At 35.7% G+C, this 14,014-nt stretch overlaps 1 protein-coding gene across 1 annotated transcript; it reads left to right on the forward strand.

The window, feature by feature from the left end:
- The first annotated feature begins 3,621 nt into the window (after positions 1–3,621).
- Positions 3,622–8,882, forward strand: LOC143436413 (olfactory receptor 6C6-like). The gene is made up of 3 exons (XM_076920752.1): positions 3,622–3,890; positions 4,959–5,208; positions 6,844–8,882. Exon 3 carries the CDS (start codon positions 6,867–6,869, stop codon positions 7,824–7,826), a length of 960 nt encoding a protein of 319 aa, XP_076776867.1. The 5' UTR covers positions 3,622–3,890; positions 4,959–5,208; positions 6,844–6,866; the 3' UTR covers positions 7,827–8,882.
- The last annotated feature ends 5,132 nt before the right edge of the window (positions 8,883–14,014 follow it).

The following is a 14,014-nucleotide window of genomic DNA, read 5'->3' on the forward strand; positions in this document are numbered from 1 at the left end:
ACATTCACTATAGAAATCAGGATAGGAGCTCTTCAAAATCACTATAAATAGTATTAACATGTTTACCCTGCTGGAGCCTGCCAGGTCTGGAATAGGTTGAAGAGAGACACAAAGTTGGATGCAGGTGTAGCTTTAAAGACTGATGGTCTCCAGATGTTCTAGCTCTCTCACTGTACTGAATGTTTGCTGATAACTTCTTAAAAGTCCTAAAAACTTTCTTCCTCATTTGAGGGTTTAAAAACTGCTGGTTTATATGATTAAAACTGGTAGTCAGTGGGGATTAAGTAAAGTAGCCTATACCTCTTTTCCCACAGGAACTTCCATAGCTTTAACTCCCAGGCTGGTAACTGAAGTTGTAGGCAAAAAAAGGAACACTTTGAAAAGTGATTTTAATCTTTATTTCTAAGTTCTATATCTAAAATGTTCTCTGAGAAAGTTCTCTAAGAAAAAGATCTACAGAAACAGATTCTCTCCTCTCTTTGTTCTCAGCATTTACATCTTTTACTTATACATGATCACATAGGAAGAAGTTCATCACAAGTTTACACATAAATTCAAATCATAAATTGAATAAGAAGTTTACAATAGAGATTGTTTACATGCATATGCTTTAAGAGTAATTATTTGGCTAAACATTCATTATCTGTCACAAGCACAACAGGCCCACTGAAAGCTAAAAACCATAATTTTGTGACTAAGTTATGAAATTTTATATAGATAAACCCAGTCAATTTTTTATCTTCTGTCCTTGCACCTATAATAAATTGTTAGTTCCCTTTTAATAACCTTTGGTTCTTTTACAAACTCTTGGAATGTGCTCTAAGTTGCAAATGCCTGTTTTCCATCTCAGAAGCAATTAACCCACGACACTTGAAGACTGGCAGAGTTCTCATTGCTGTTTTGACACCAGAAAGGACTTAATATCCTATTGTAAAAAATCTTAATAATTACTAATATAATTTTAGGAGTTCTTATAGGATTGGAATAAGAAATCATCTATTTGTCTATATACCATTACTGCAAGACAGTACATCTTTGTTGTTCTGCAGAAATTTGCTCAAAATGGTGAGCTAATACCTAGGGATTGTTATATATTTAATAATTACAGGAAAAGCATCTTAATAGCAGGACTCTTTCCTAAAATGTAATCTCCTTGGCCTTGCCTAAAGAAGTGATCTGTCATAACTTTACAGTCCATGGTAGAACTATTTCAGAAAGATCACCTGTTAGTTTTTAGCTTCTTTTTGATGGCTCCTGATATTACCCCATATATCATTCTCAAGAATACACCCAATGGAGTCAGTAACTATACATTAGAGATGTATGATAAAGTTATTCTAAGGTGCTAATTGCTGCAAGGTCTCTCACTGTCTGCACATTGTCCGGTTGTATGTCTCTGTGTTAATTACTGCCTACTATAAGAAGCTTCTGTGACGAAAGTTGACCAATTCACTGATCCATGGATATAGCATATGTCATCAGAGGTCATTTTTTGTTGCTATGTTAACTAGCAAAATAATTTTTAGTAGTTTTCTCCTTAGGGTCTATGACCTATATAGTCTCAAGTTGACTTCATCAACATTGCTAGACATGAGTTCCATCTCATAGAGTGGGCCTTAAATTTAAAAATGGTAATTTGCTACTCATAATATTTATGCCACTATTGTATCAGTATGGATTGCAGAGAGGTTGCTGTTTTATCACAGGGTTTGTATCCAGGAGATATTGATGGCTACTTTTCTCCTCCAGTAGTGTTTATAATACTTTCCAGTACTATGAACTCTAGTCCGTAGGAGTGAAGTTTTTAGTTGAACACTACCGCAGTCTCTCCATGCTTGATGAAGTAGATGGTGTCTTCAAGCAATATGGTCTTACTGTCAGATGGTGGTGGGTAACCAATAGCCTTGGCGATAGCCTTAAATGTTGGAGTCTGTGGACTCCCTTTGGCCAATGACTTACCATGATGTAAACCATTCCTAGTACCAGAGGGCTTACTTTATGGAATAAAATATCTGGTTGGGCATTTTCTTCCCCTTTATGTAGTGACTCCATTAAAACTTCTACTGTGTGTGTGTGTATATATATATATTTATAATATATGATATATATTATATGTATAATTAATATATATATGTGTATGTATGTATGTATGTATATATATATAGTTTCTAGACAAGCAGGTTTCCATATGGCTTTTCAAAAATATCTGAAGTGCAATACCAGTGCTACAATAATGAGTTAAGAAAGGAAATAATAATAACTGGCAACTTGTTCCTTTTTTGGATATTTTAAGTTTTTGCTTTTGCTTGTACATTAAGCATTGATTATTTTTGTTTGTTTTTCTGTTTTGTTTTTTGAGACAGGGTTTCTCTGTGTAGCCCTGGCTGTCCTGGAACTCACTCTGTAGACTAGGCTGGTCTTGAACTCAGAAATCCGCCTGCCTCTGCCTCCCAAGTGCTGGGATTAAAGGTGTGCGCCACCACTGCCCGGTAATTATTTTTAAAATAAATACACGGAACTCTAAAATGTATAAAAGTAATGATGCTGACCACTTTTGAAGAAAGCATACAACTAACAAATAAAAAGGTCATTATCTAAAATTTTTAAAAGGCCTCCAGTTTAACTTATGTCTCCTTGGTATGTGTGAATGTTTTTTGTAGTGTTATCTAGGTCATGAGCTGAGCCCAAGTGACTGTCAGCAAATGAAAAAAAATGGGGAAAATATAATATATATATTGCATAGTACCTCCATAAAACAGAGCAAAATCAGTTAATTTCATAAAAAGGGATGTACTGGAATTGAGTATGCAAAATAAATAAGAATGTAAAGGCAAGTGGATGAGATTTATCACACGTAAAAAAGAAATAAAGAAATGATTTAAATTAGGAAAGATGCATATGATGTAATTCTAGAAAATATCTATAAGCTATAAATGATTCTGAATATTTGAAGAAAACCCACTCAATTGTGGAGAATGAAAGAAACAGGAACACTTGTACATTGATGTGAAGAATTGATCCAGATAGAAAATTTATTTAGTTTTATTTAAATTACTGGTTATTTTTGATTTAGAAATTTCATTGTGAGGAGTTCATCCCAGAGGTAATAACAAAATTTTAAACACTGAACAGTTTATGGCTTTTGAAAATACATCACAAAATATTGATACACAATTTTATGTATTAATAATTTTCTAATGATTATAATTGGAAACTGCTGTCTGACCACTAAGAGAATAATAAAATAAGTGAGGGTTCAGCCCTACAAAGAGCTATGCAGCTGGAGTCACATTTAAAATGCCTCCATGTGTTGACATGGTCCTGTGATTGACAGTAAATGATTTTAAGTTTACAAGTCAAGACAAATCAGAGTTTTTGTAGAGTAACACATTTATATTAAAATTAATTTGTATATAACAGGTTTGTATGTTCATGTTTTTTTTTTTTATAAATAGCACTTCTGCATCATACAATTTGTGAGTCCCTTAGGAAATGACGGTGTTAGGTCTAGTTACCATGAGAATTGTTTGTTCTTATTAAATGTTTTCCTATAAAAAACAGGAGCATAAATTCTTCATTATTTCAGAGATGGTGAGTTTCCATATTATGGTATATATCACTTTTAACAACATTTTATATACTTTAAATAAATGAACTGTAGTACTGTATAAATATGAATTTCATGAACTTTCCTACTGTTCATTCATTAGTAAGAAATATCTCTAAGACAACATACAAATAAGCAAATCTGTCATATATTTTAGAAAATAATGAGGAAAAAGAAATGATCTATCCACTCTTTGTTCACCAGGATTATAACTGACATATAGAAGCACAAATTTGACAGAATTTACATGTTCAACTGAAGGAAGCTCTGAAACTAATAAGGGGTTAGTGTTTTAATGTCTTCTTATGTTTACTCATAAAGAGATAATTTAAGTTATTACAAAAATGTCTTAACATTTGAAATTTTTTAAATGTATATGATATTCATAAGATCCAACAAAACTAAATGCAATTGTATTTCTTTTCCTGTGAGCCATATAATCCATAATGTGATTTGTGTAGTTTCCCTTATAGTAAGGACATATTATAGAGATATATGGTACGTGTAATTGTTAAAGCAGAACAAGTCAATAGTTTTATGTGAGGGAAATAATAACTATAAGCACAATATAATTAAACATTTACATCAGTGTTACCAATGAAATGTTTTATAAATTATAATATTTTCTGTTATATTGTTTTATAACATCTGCATGTCCTAAAGAACTTTGATAACCACTGCACTGTTCCTTATAATGATTTATGGATCTGTAAGAGACGAATAAATATTAGAATAGTAACTATTTTTTTCAAGCAAAGATTGCATGATACATTATATTTTCTTTGTTCCAGGCTGTTTTATCTGAATAGAATATCCTATTTCAAGTCTTCAGTTCCTTTACAAACCATCTAAATACCCAATGCTCATATATCTTCTTCTGTATATTTCTGTATACACCAGAGAAAAGAACATTGATTTTCAATTATCCTTTGTTTCTTTTGTTTGTTTTTGAATTTTTAATGTTTTTAAAGAATAATTTGTACCTCATAGGTTAGAAGTAATTCTATTATCATTCACAACGCAGAGCATATGATCTTAACTATTCTCTAAATGGTTTGAATATTTATATTATGGTTCCTTAGGAATCTGTTAAAAGGTTTTTCTCTAGAGATGTCACTAATTCTTTATCTAATAAGTGTTCTCTAAGTTGGCTTTTGATTGGAATTTGAATAAGATCTTTCAGAAAAGCTTTCATAAAATAAGATAATTTTAAATCCATGACTTCTGAATATAGCCTCAGTTAGTGAATTCAAGCCACAATATTTTACACTTGATGTTATTCATATCATATCACTCTGTCTTTTCTCAGTATGTCTTAAAATATTTATATGTTTCTCTGTTTATTCAATAGTTTACCAGGCATTTCGTATTACTATACCCTGCACTGTATCAATACCACAGAAATGAGGAAAAGATATGTTGCTTTCTGTAAGAGCATTACCAAAGTGTTCATAATGAAAGAATGTTGTGCCTGGTATGTGGAACCACAGACAACCCAGAAGCTTTAAATGAAAAGTAAACTAATTCAGCATCCTTTGTAAAGTGGAAAATACCTGAACACCAGAGTCAGCAGCAATAAAACAAAATTACTCAAGAATCAGGTATGCTAATCTTTTACTGATTAGGTAAAATAGTACCAATGAACTAACCCTAATTACTGTCATGGGCTAGGTTTGTTATGGTGGGTGTGTATATTTATTTCCAGACAGATTGTTGTTCACATGTCATTTGATTTACTATACAAATCCTAAACTAATCAGGAAATTATCTGCTATTTAACTCTTCACATTGTATAGGGCATGTAAATTTTCTAAGCTTCAAATTACTCAAAATAAAATATTCCAGGTTTTCAAAACTTTATGCTTACATGACTATAAAGCAGGTAGAGTATATAAACCTTTAATATTGAATCAAAGTGCTCTATAAATATAAGGTAACTGCCTTACACAATTATTTTAAAGTGAAAAATGGCCCATATTTTTAGTTGAAACATTGGCTTTCTGGGGCTGTGAGGCAGAAGTGGGTGGGTGGATGGGGGAGCATCCTCAGAGAAGCAGGGTAAGGGGAGATGGGATAGTGGGTTGGCAGAGGGGAAACTGGGAAAGGGGATAACATTTGAAATGTAAATAAATAAAATATCCAATTAAAAACATTAGTTATTCATTTTTACACATAGATATTTTTCTCCATTCAAAACTGTCACGAGACAGAAGAAAATAATGGGAAATCCCATTATTTAGTAAGACCGTTTATGTTAATAGGTTCAACTGATGACTCAGTGTGAAATCAGTGTGATGTTTATGCTTCCCAGTTATTTTCTAGGAACTGAGCTCTGATTATCACCACACCCACACTGTCAGAATCTCATACTATAATCTCGTGTATTTCCTTCTTTAGAGATTTTTCTTTCTTAGAAATGCCCTATATGTATATGGGAGTTACTATGGCTACTGGGAACACCACCGTTTACTGTAAATATTGTATCACTTAAGTGGCAACTTAGTCAAGAGAATTAATTGAGAAAATTTCAAATACCACATACTTGAATGTTTTATTTAAGCAAATTACTGGAAAGGCAGGTACAGGTGAACAGTAATGCAGTTAAGGGATCATTTCATATAACTGGCATGTCTCTGTAAATGGAACAAAAGGACCCAGTCAACTTTGAGTTAAGATTCTGAGTCTGGCTAGTCTCATGTAATACTGACACAAGCCATAGTCATTTGGGAAGAGGAAACTTACAATTGAGAAAATGTCCCTAACAGATTGGACAAGCCTGTTTCATTTCCTTGACTGATAGTTGATGTGAAAGGGCGGTCCTGGGAGCAATCTGAGAAAGACAAATGAACAAGTCAGCTAGTAAACATGGCCTCTGCATCAGTCCCTGCTGCCAAGTTTCTTCCCTGAGTCCTCACCCTGGAGTCCCTCCCTGACAAACTTATAAGCTCTAATGTGAAGCAAACCCTTAAAGCATTTCCTTTCCATGTAACTTCTGGCCTTGGTGTTTTCCACAACAATAGAAAACTTAACTATGACACATCCCAGTGAGGTCTAAGATATGTTCATGAGATTAAATCTAAACTCATTAAAATATTTTTGCATGGGTTATACTGAAAATGTGTCTTGCTGTGAGTATAAAGTAATGATCATTTATTTTCTGTACATTGTTATATGTGATAGTAGTTGTTTGTGTTTTTCCTTTTATTTTGTCTTATTTTATATTTTATTTTATGTAGACTTACTAGGAAGAAAAGGAGAAATGAAGAACCAGTCTGTGGAGATAGTATTCATTTTACTTGGACTGACAGATGACCCTCAGCTACAAATTCTGATTTTCCTGTTTCTGTTTTTCAATTACATCTTGAGCCTGATGGGGAACTTAGTGATCATTCTCCTAACCCTGCTGAATCCCTGCCTAAAGACTCCAATGTACTTTTTCCTTCGGAATTTCTCCTTCTTAGAAATTGCATTCACCACTGCCTGTATTCCACGGTTCTTAATGAGCATTCTCACTGGAGACAGAACAATTTCCTACAATGCTTGTGCAGCTCAATTATTCTTCTTTTTTCTCTCACTAATCACAGAGTTTTACCTCCTGGCTGCCATGTCCTATGACCGCTATGTAGCCATCTGCCGACCACTGCACTACCCAATCATCATGAATAACAAAGTGTGCCACCTACTGGTCCTCAGCTGCTGGGTGACTGGGTTCTTAGTCATCTTCCCTCCTTTGATATTGGGACTCAAACTGGATTTCTGTGCTTCCAAAACAATAGACCACTTCCTGTGTGACACTTCTCCTGTCCTGCAGCTGTCTTGCACAGACACACGTTTCATAGAATTGATGGCTTTTGCCTTAGCTGTCATGACACTTATCATCACCTTGATCTTAGTGATTCTCTCCTACACACTCATCATCAAAACCATCCTAAAGTTCCCTTCAGCTCAACAGAGGAAAAAGGCCTTTTCCACCTGCTCCTCACACATGGTTGTTGTCTCCATTACTTATGGGAGTTGTATCTTCATGTACATGAAAACATCAGCCAAGGAGAGGGTGACTTTAAATAAAGGTGTAGCTGTGCTCAACACCTCTGTGGCCCCTTTGCTAAACCCTTTCATTTACACTCTAAGGAACCAACAGGTGAAGGATGCTTTCAAGCAGGTGCTTCACAGATTGTGTTATTATCAAAACAGTGAATTAAGTCATAGATCTAAATAGTATGCTGCTGGAACATGAATGGAAGAGGGGAATATAATTTCCAAGTATTTCAGCTATGATCTATGCTTTAAGTCTCATGTTCTCTATTACCTTTCCTTTCCCAGCCTCCTTACAGTCTTTCCTTCCTCTGTCCAGTTTTTCTCTGGTACCTCCTACATCATTTTAATATAAAATTAAGCCAAATATGTTAATATTTGAATTTTCAGTTATGTTGAGAGTATTTTTTTTTCTTCTGGAATTTCATGTAAAAGACATTTTGAAAAATCTTCATTTTGAACTTTATTTTTGGATTTTCTTGCTCCATATAAAATTGTGAGGTCTCTCATGCTATACTTGGTTCAGAATGTTGATTTGGTATAGGAGCCTGTTGTACTTTTCTGGAAAACAGAGAAAACACTGTGAAAGGCTATACCATTATCTTAGTATTTATGAAAACTTGTTGCTTTTGCACAGGACCTAGGTTTGCCATCCAGTACTTGCACGGTAGCTCACCACCATCCAATGCCTTTTGTCTTTGTAGGCATTACATGCCCATGGATTATGGACACATGTGTAGGCAAGACACTCAGATACATACAATAAAAAAAACAATTATTTTTTCAAAACCCATCATGGATGTCATATTAGCTCTTCACTCTCTGTGTAAAGAACAACAGTTACATTACACTCCCATTTCCGAACTTTTTGTAGAAATCCTCTCACTAAGCCACAGCAAACTGGAAATAAAAGAAAAAATGGCTTTTTGGCTTCTCCTCTGTTGAGTAGGGAGCATCGTATGTGATGTTTGTATCAGCATACAGTTCAATGCAGAGTCCATGAAAATCACTTAGAAATTATATCCTATTGTCAGTCTCTTGACCAGCTTTAACTTCTGCATCTTCCTGTACCATTTGCTTTCATTATGTATGATTACCCGAAATAACTTGACAATTACAAATATTGAATCCATATAATTTAGTCGCATTCCTTCAAACATTTCTGAAGCATTGGTTATAAACATGTCCATTGTCTGTTAAAATGAAAAATTAAGAAAGAATAATAAACTTTAGCTCTTAATTTTCCTGAGATCTATCTATCCCCAAAGAGAGAAAGGCCCATATTTGAGTTCTAGGAAAAATTCCTTTTAATCATCATATCTCAGACCCGGTGAGAATATGTATTCTTATTTGTTAATCTATTAGTGAACCAAAAAGCTCTTAAATTTAGCAATATTTACAAGATTTGACATAATACACACTATCAGGCAAATTACATGTTTGTAGCTTCATTTATTACAGAATGTGGTCTATACAAATAGTGTAACCCTGCGAGTATGTATTTGGATATAAAATGTGTAATAATGGGCTACAGATATGGCTCTGTCAAGGACAAGCTTTGACATCACAGGGTAAAATGAGGCAGTGAAGGGGTATGGCATTGGTGATTGGGGTCCGAATTGATGACTCTGTCAATTTAACTCTCTTGCTATTCAGGACCAAAAGCTGAAGACTTCTTTCTGGCAATTTAACTCTTTCTTGCTATTTGGGCAGCCAAAGGCTGTTGGCTTCTGTTAATTAACTCCTGCTGATAGCAGTAGGTGAAAAGAAACTTAGTTACTTGGGTTTTTTGCTCTTTGACTTAGGGACCCTTGCTGGTCAGGGGAGAGGCTCAGAATTTAACACTTTGTGAGTCAGAGAGAAAAGAAAAGAATTAAGAAAAGAAAAGAAAAGAAAAAGGGAGAAAGTATATTAGATATAGAGACAACACACACTAGATAAGCTGAAAAATGGGACCACCATACTTTATTGTAGTTCTTAGTTTTTATACCTTCTCAGGATAATTGATCACATGATTTTTCTAAGTGTTTTTATATTCTTTATGTTCATAGTAAGTTTAAGGCAAAAGTTCATATTACAGATTGACAAGACTTAAGGAGTTACAACAGAATTGTTTACATGTCTTTCCATTAAGACTAGTCCCTAAGCAAACATTCATTACCTGTTACTAGCTCCATAAGTTCATTATAAGTGTAAAGCAGTAATTATCATGTCATAAGTTGGGATGGTTTTATCAAGAGACAATCATCTGCCTTGTGTGTTATTATTTTGAAGTCTTGTATAGATAACTAGTCCATCATTTATTTTCTGTTCCTACACCTATGATAAATTGCCCATTACCAGTTTATGACCTTTAGTTACCAGATAGTGGCCTCATTTCTAACCAAGAAGGAATGTTTTTCTTGATCACAAGTTTGTTCCAGGCCTGCTTTCTTTTCCTAGTGAATTAGCCCATGACACATGAAGGCTTACTAGCTCTATTAGCAGCTTTTATTCTACAGGGGGCATGAAATTATTTGTATCAATTTAGGAGTTTCTGTAAAATCATTATCAAGAATTACAAAATCATCAATTAGTCTACACAGCATTACTGCATGAAAGTACATCTTCATATTGATTCTGTAGAAAATCTACCCAATAGGGCATGCTGATGATCAGAAATCATTAGGCAGTGTAATAGGGGCAGGAAAGTAATATTGGTAGTGAGAAGCAATCCTGGGATGACGTCTCTGAGAACTTGCATCTCAGAGCTCACCCATTGCAGACATGCAAAATGGCAGGCTATCTCCAGAAAACTTACTGGCTTGTCATAGCCTTTCCTAGAACTTTCACTGAACTTTCCATGGTTCAGTGAGCAAAACATATAACATAAGAGACTGTTTAAAGGGCCAGGGAGATTTTTTTTTTTTGCTTTTTTGGATCACTTTTCCCCACTAACTTTTTATTTGCTTTACATCCCAATATATGCCCCACCCAATTCTTCCATTCTCCCTCCCCCTTTTCTCCTCTGAGAAGAAAGAGGGGCCTCTGGGTATCACTCCATCCTGGAACACTAAGTCTTTGCAGGACCAAGGGCATCCTCTCCCACTGAGGCCAGGCAAGACTGCCCAGTTTTGGGCATTGAATCTACACACAGGCAACAGATCCAGGGATCAGTCCTTGCTCCAGTTGTTTGGGAACCCACATGAAGACCATGTTCAGGGCACTTAAGTTCAGTCCTAACTGGTTGGTGGTTCAGTCTCTGGGAGACCCCAAGGGCCAGGTTACTTGACTTTTTTGGTCTTTCTGTGGAGTTCCTATCCTCTTCAAGTCCCTTAGTCCTTCCCTCAAATTTTCCACATGGCTCCCCAAGCTCCACCTAATGTTTGGCTGTGGGTCTCTGCATCTGTTTCCATCAGCTGCTAGGTGAAGCCTTTCCGAGGACAGTTATCTTAGGATCCTGTTTGCTGGCACAATAGAGTGATAGTCTCAGGGATTGGTTCTTGCCAATGAGATGGGTCTCAATTTGGGCCAGTCATTGGTTGGCCGTTTCCTCTATCTGTGCTCCATCTTTGTCCCTGTACATCTTGAAGGCAGGGTAGGTTTTGGTATGAAGGTTTTATGGGTGGATTGCTGTCCTTTACCATCCACTGGGAGTCCTGCCTGGCTTCAGGGATGACCATTTTTGGCTCCATATTCCCTATTCCTAGGAGTTTCAGGTAGAGTCATCCTCATAGACTCTGTGGAGCCTCCCCCCATCCCAGGTCTCTGGTACATCCTAGAGATGCCCTACCCTGCCCTGCCTATTTACATTCTCTCTCCTTTTCTCCCCTTAGACCTGATCCCTTTCACCCCTTTGCCTTCCCTATTCCCTCTCCCACCTAGTTGCCTCTCTCCATCAAATCCCAATATCTCTTTTATTCCCCTTTCTGAGAAAGATTTACAAATCCTAACTTGGGCCTTCCTTGTTATTTGGCTTCTTTGGGACTGTTGATTATAGTGCATTTATCCTTTCTTTTATGGCTAATATACACTTCTAAGTGAGTACACACCATGCATGTCCTTTTGGGTCTCTGAGGATTTGGACTTCACTGAGGATTTTCTAGTTCCACCCATTTGCCTGCAAAATTCATGATGTACATCTATCTATCTACCTACCTACCTACCTACCTACCTACCTCTATCTATTTATCTCTATCTATCTATCTATTGTTGAGAACCACACTCCCCCACATTTAGGGGCCAAAAAATGTCGTGGACCGCTCTATCAATATTGGAATCTGCACTGCCAAAAGCCTTGGGGGCTAAATTGTTAGAGCCTGCACTACCCCGAAGCTGTTCCAGTCCACGGGTTGGGGTTCAGCAAGAGAAGAGTGAGGACGGATGGGAGGAATGGAGACCAGACACAGTGTGATTCAATTTCGTTTACTCTTCAGTTTCTCTTCCTAGTCCAAGTCCCAAGTTTTGAGTTCCTAGTCCCTAGTTCCTAGTCCCTAGTGCCTCCAAGTTCCAAGTTTCCAGTTCCAAGTTCTAGTCTCGAGTCTCATCCAAGTACAAGTGTCTAATCCAAGTGTCTAATTCCTAGTTGCCTGTCTGAGTCTCAAGTGCCTACTCCCTGTGCCTAATTACTTAATAATAATTTCTTCTGTCTGCCTCTCGCCTTTTAAATGTCTCACTTCTAAGCAGCACCTTTAAGTCATGCCCTTAAGTCTTGTCTCTAAATCTGATCTCTGAGTCACTCCCTTAAGTCACACACCTTTAAGTCTCACACACCCAAGGGAAAATCCTGGGTATCTAAAACAAGATGTTATCAGAATGTGCTTAGCTGTTGTAGGCTATTGTAATCAAGTCTCTTGTCAGGGTATATGGCTGCAAGGATGATAACTGCCTTCTGTTGGCTCCCCACAATCTATCTCTATCTATCTCTATCATCTCTATCTCTATCATCTATCTATCTATCTATCTATCTATCTATCTATCTATCTATATCTATAGCCCTATCATCTATATCTACATTTACATCTAAATATATATTTATATCATCTATATCATCTATATCTATCTCTATGTCTCTCTCTATATATATCATCTATATCTATCTCTATATCATCTACATCTATCTCTATCATGTATATCTATATCTTCATCTATATATCATCTCTATCTTTATCTCTATATCATTTCTATCTCTATATCTAATCTCTCTATAATCTATATCTATATCTAATCTATCTCTATCTCTATCATCTCTATCTTTATCATCTCTATCTCTATCATCTCTATCTCTATCATCTATATCTATCTCTATATATCTATATCTATATCATCTATCTATCTATCTATCTATCTATCTATATTGATATCATCTATATCTATACCTATCTATATCATCTATATCTATATCTATCTATATCAATATTATCTATATCTATATCTATATATCTATATCTATGTCATCTATATCTATCTATATCATCTATCTCTATCTCTCATCTATATAGATATCTATATCGATATCTGTATCAATATCATCTCTCTCTCTCTCTCTCTATATATATATATATATATATATATATATATATATATATTATTCCATTGTGTAAATGAATAGCATTTTCTTTATCCAATCTTCAGTTGAGGGACATCTTGGTTGTTTCTAGTTTCTGGCTATTACTAGTAAACCTGGTATGAAGTAAGTGGTTAGTTGAGTAAGTGGCCTTGTTGGATCATGGAGCGTTTTTGGGTATGTGCCCAGGAGTGGTATAGCTGGTTCTTGAGGTAGAACTATTCTCAATTTTCTAAGAAATCACTGAATTGATTTCCAGAGTGGTTGTACAAGTTTTCACTCCTGCAAGCAACGGAGGAGTGTTCCATTGCTCTACATCCTTGAGGTTTTGATCTTGGCCTTAGATCTTTTGTTGTTGTGCTTGTTTAATGTTATAAAAAGATTTTATTTACTTACCTGGAAGATTTTATGAAATTGTTCTTTGACATTTATAAGTATATAAAGTCCACTGTGATTATTGTAAGACCTATTATCTCTAATTCCCCCTCACATTCCTATTATTACCCTCCATTTTTCTTCTTAAAAGTTCCTTTCTGTGTCTCTTCCTGTGCTTGTCTCCTCTGTCTGTCTGTCTGTTTGTCTGTCTCTCCTGTGTCTCTCTTTCTGTACTCTCTCTGTGTTTATTTCTGTCTCTGTCTCCCTCTGTTTCTCTCTCTCTGTCTCTCTCCCTCCATCTCTCTCTCTCTTCATACCCACTGACTTTATCCAGGATGATCTGTTTGACCATAGTTTTGGAACTAAACACTAGAATCCAGGGGAGACCTCAGAGAGTACAACTAAAAGGAATGATGGCTCCTTTTTCACCGTCCATCAGTAGCAATAGTTCA

This window comes from Arvicanthis niloticus, chromosome 22 (assembly GCF_011762505.2).
Source record: "Arvicanthis niloticus isolate mArvNil1 chromosome 22, mArvNil1.pat.X, whole genome shotgun sequence".
NCBI classification, from domain to species: domain Eukaryota; kingdom Metazoa; phylum Chordata; class Mammalia; order Rodentia; family Muridae; genus Arvicanthis; species Arvicanthis niloticus.

Coding starts and splice junctions, on each gene's coding strand:
- LOC143436413 (XM_076920752.1), top strand. CDS start 6,867: ATGAAGAACCAGTCTGTGGAGATAGTATTCATTTTACTTGGACTGACA.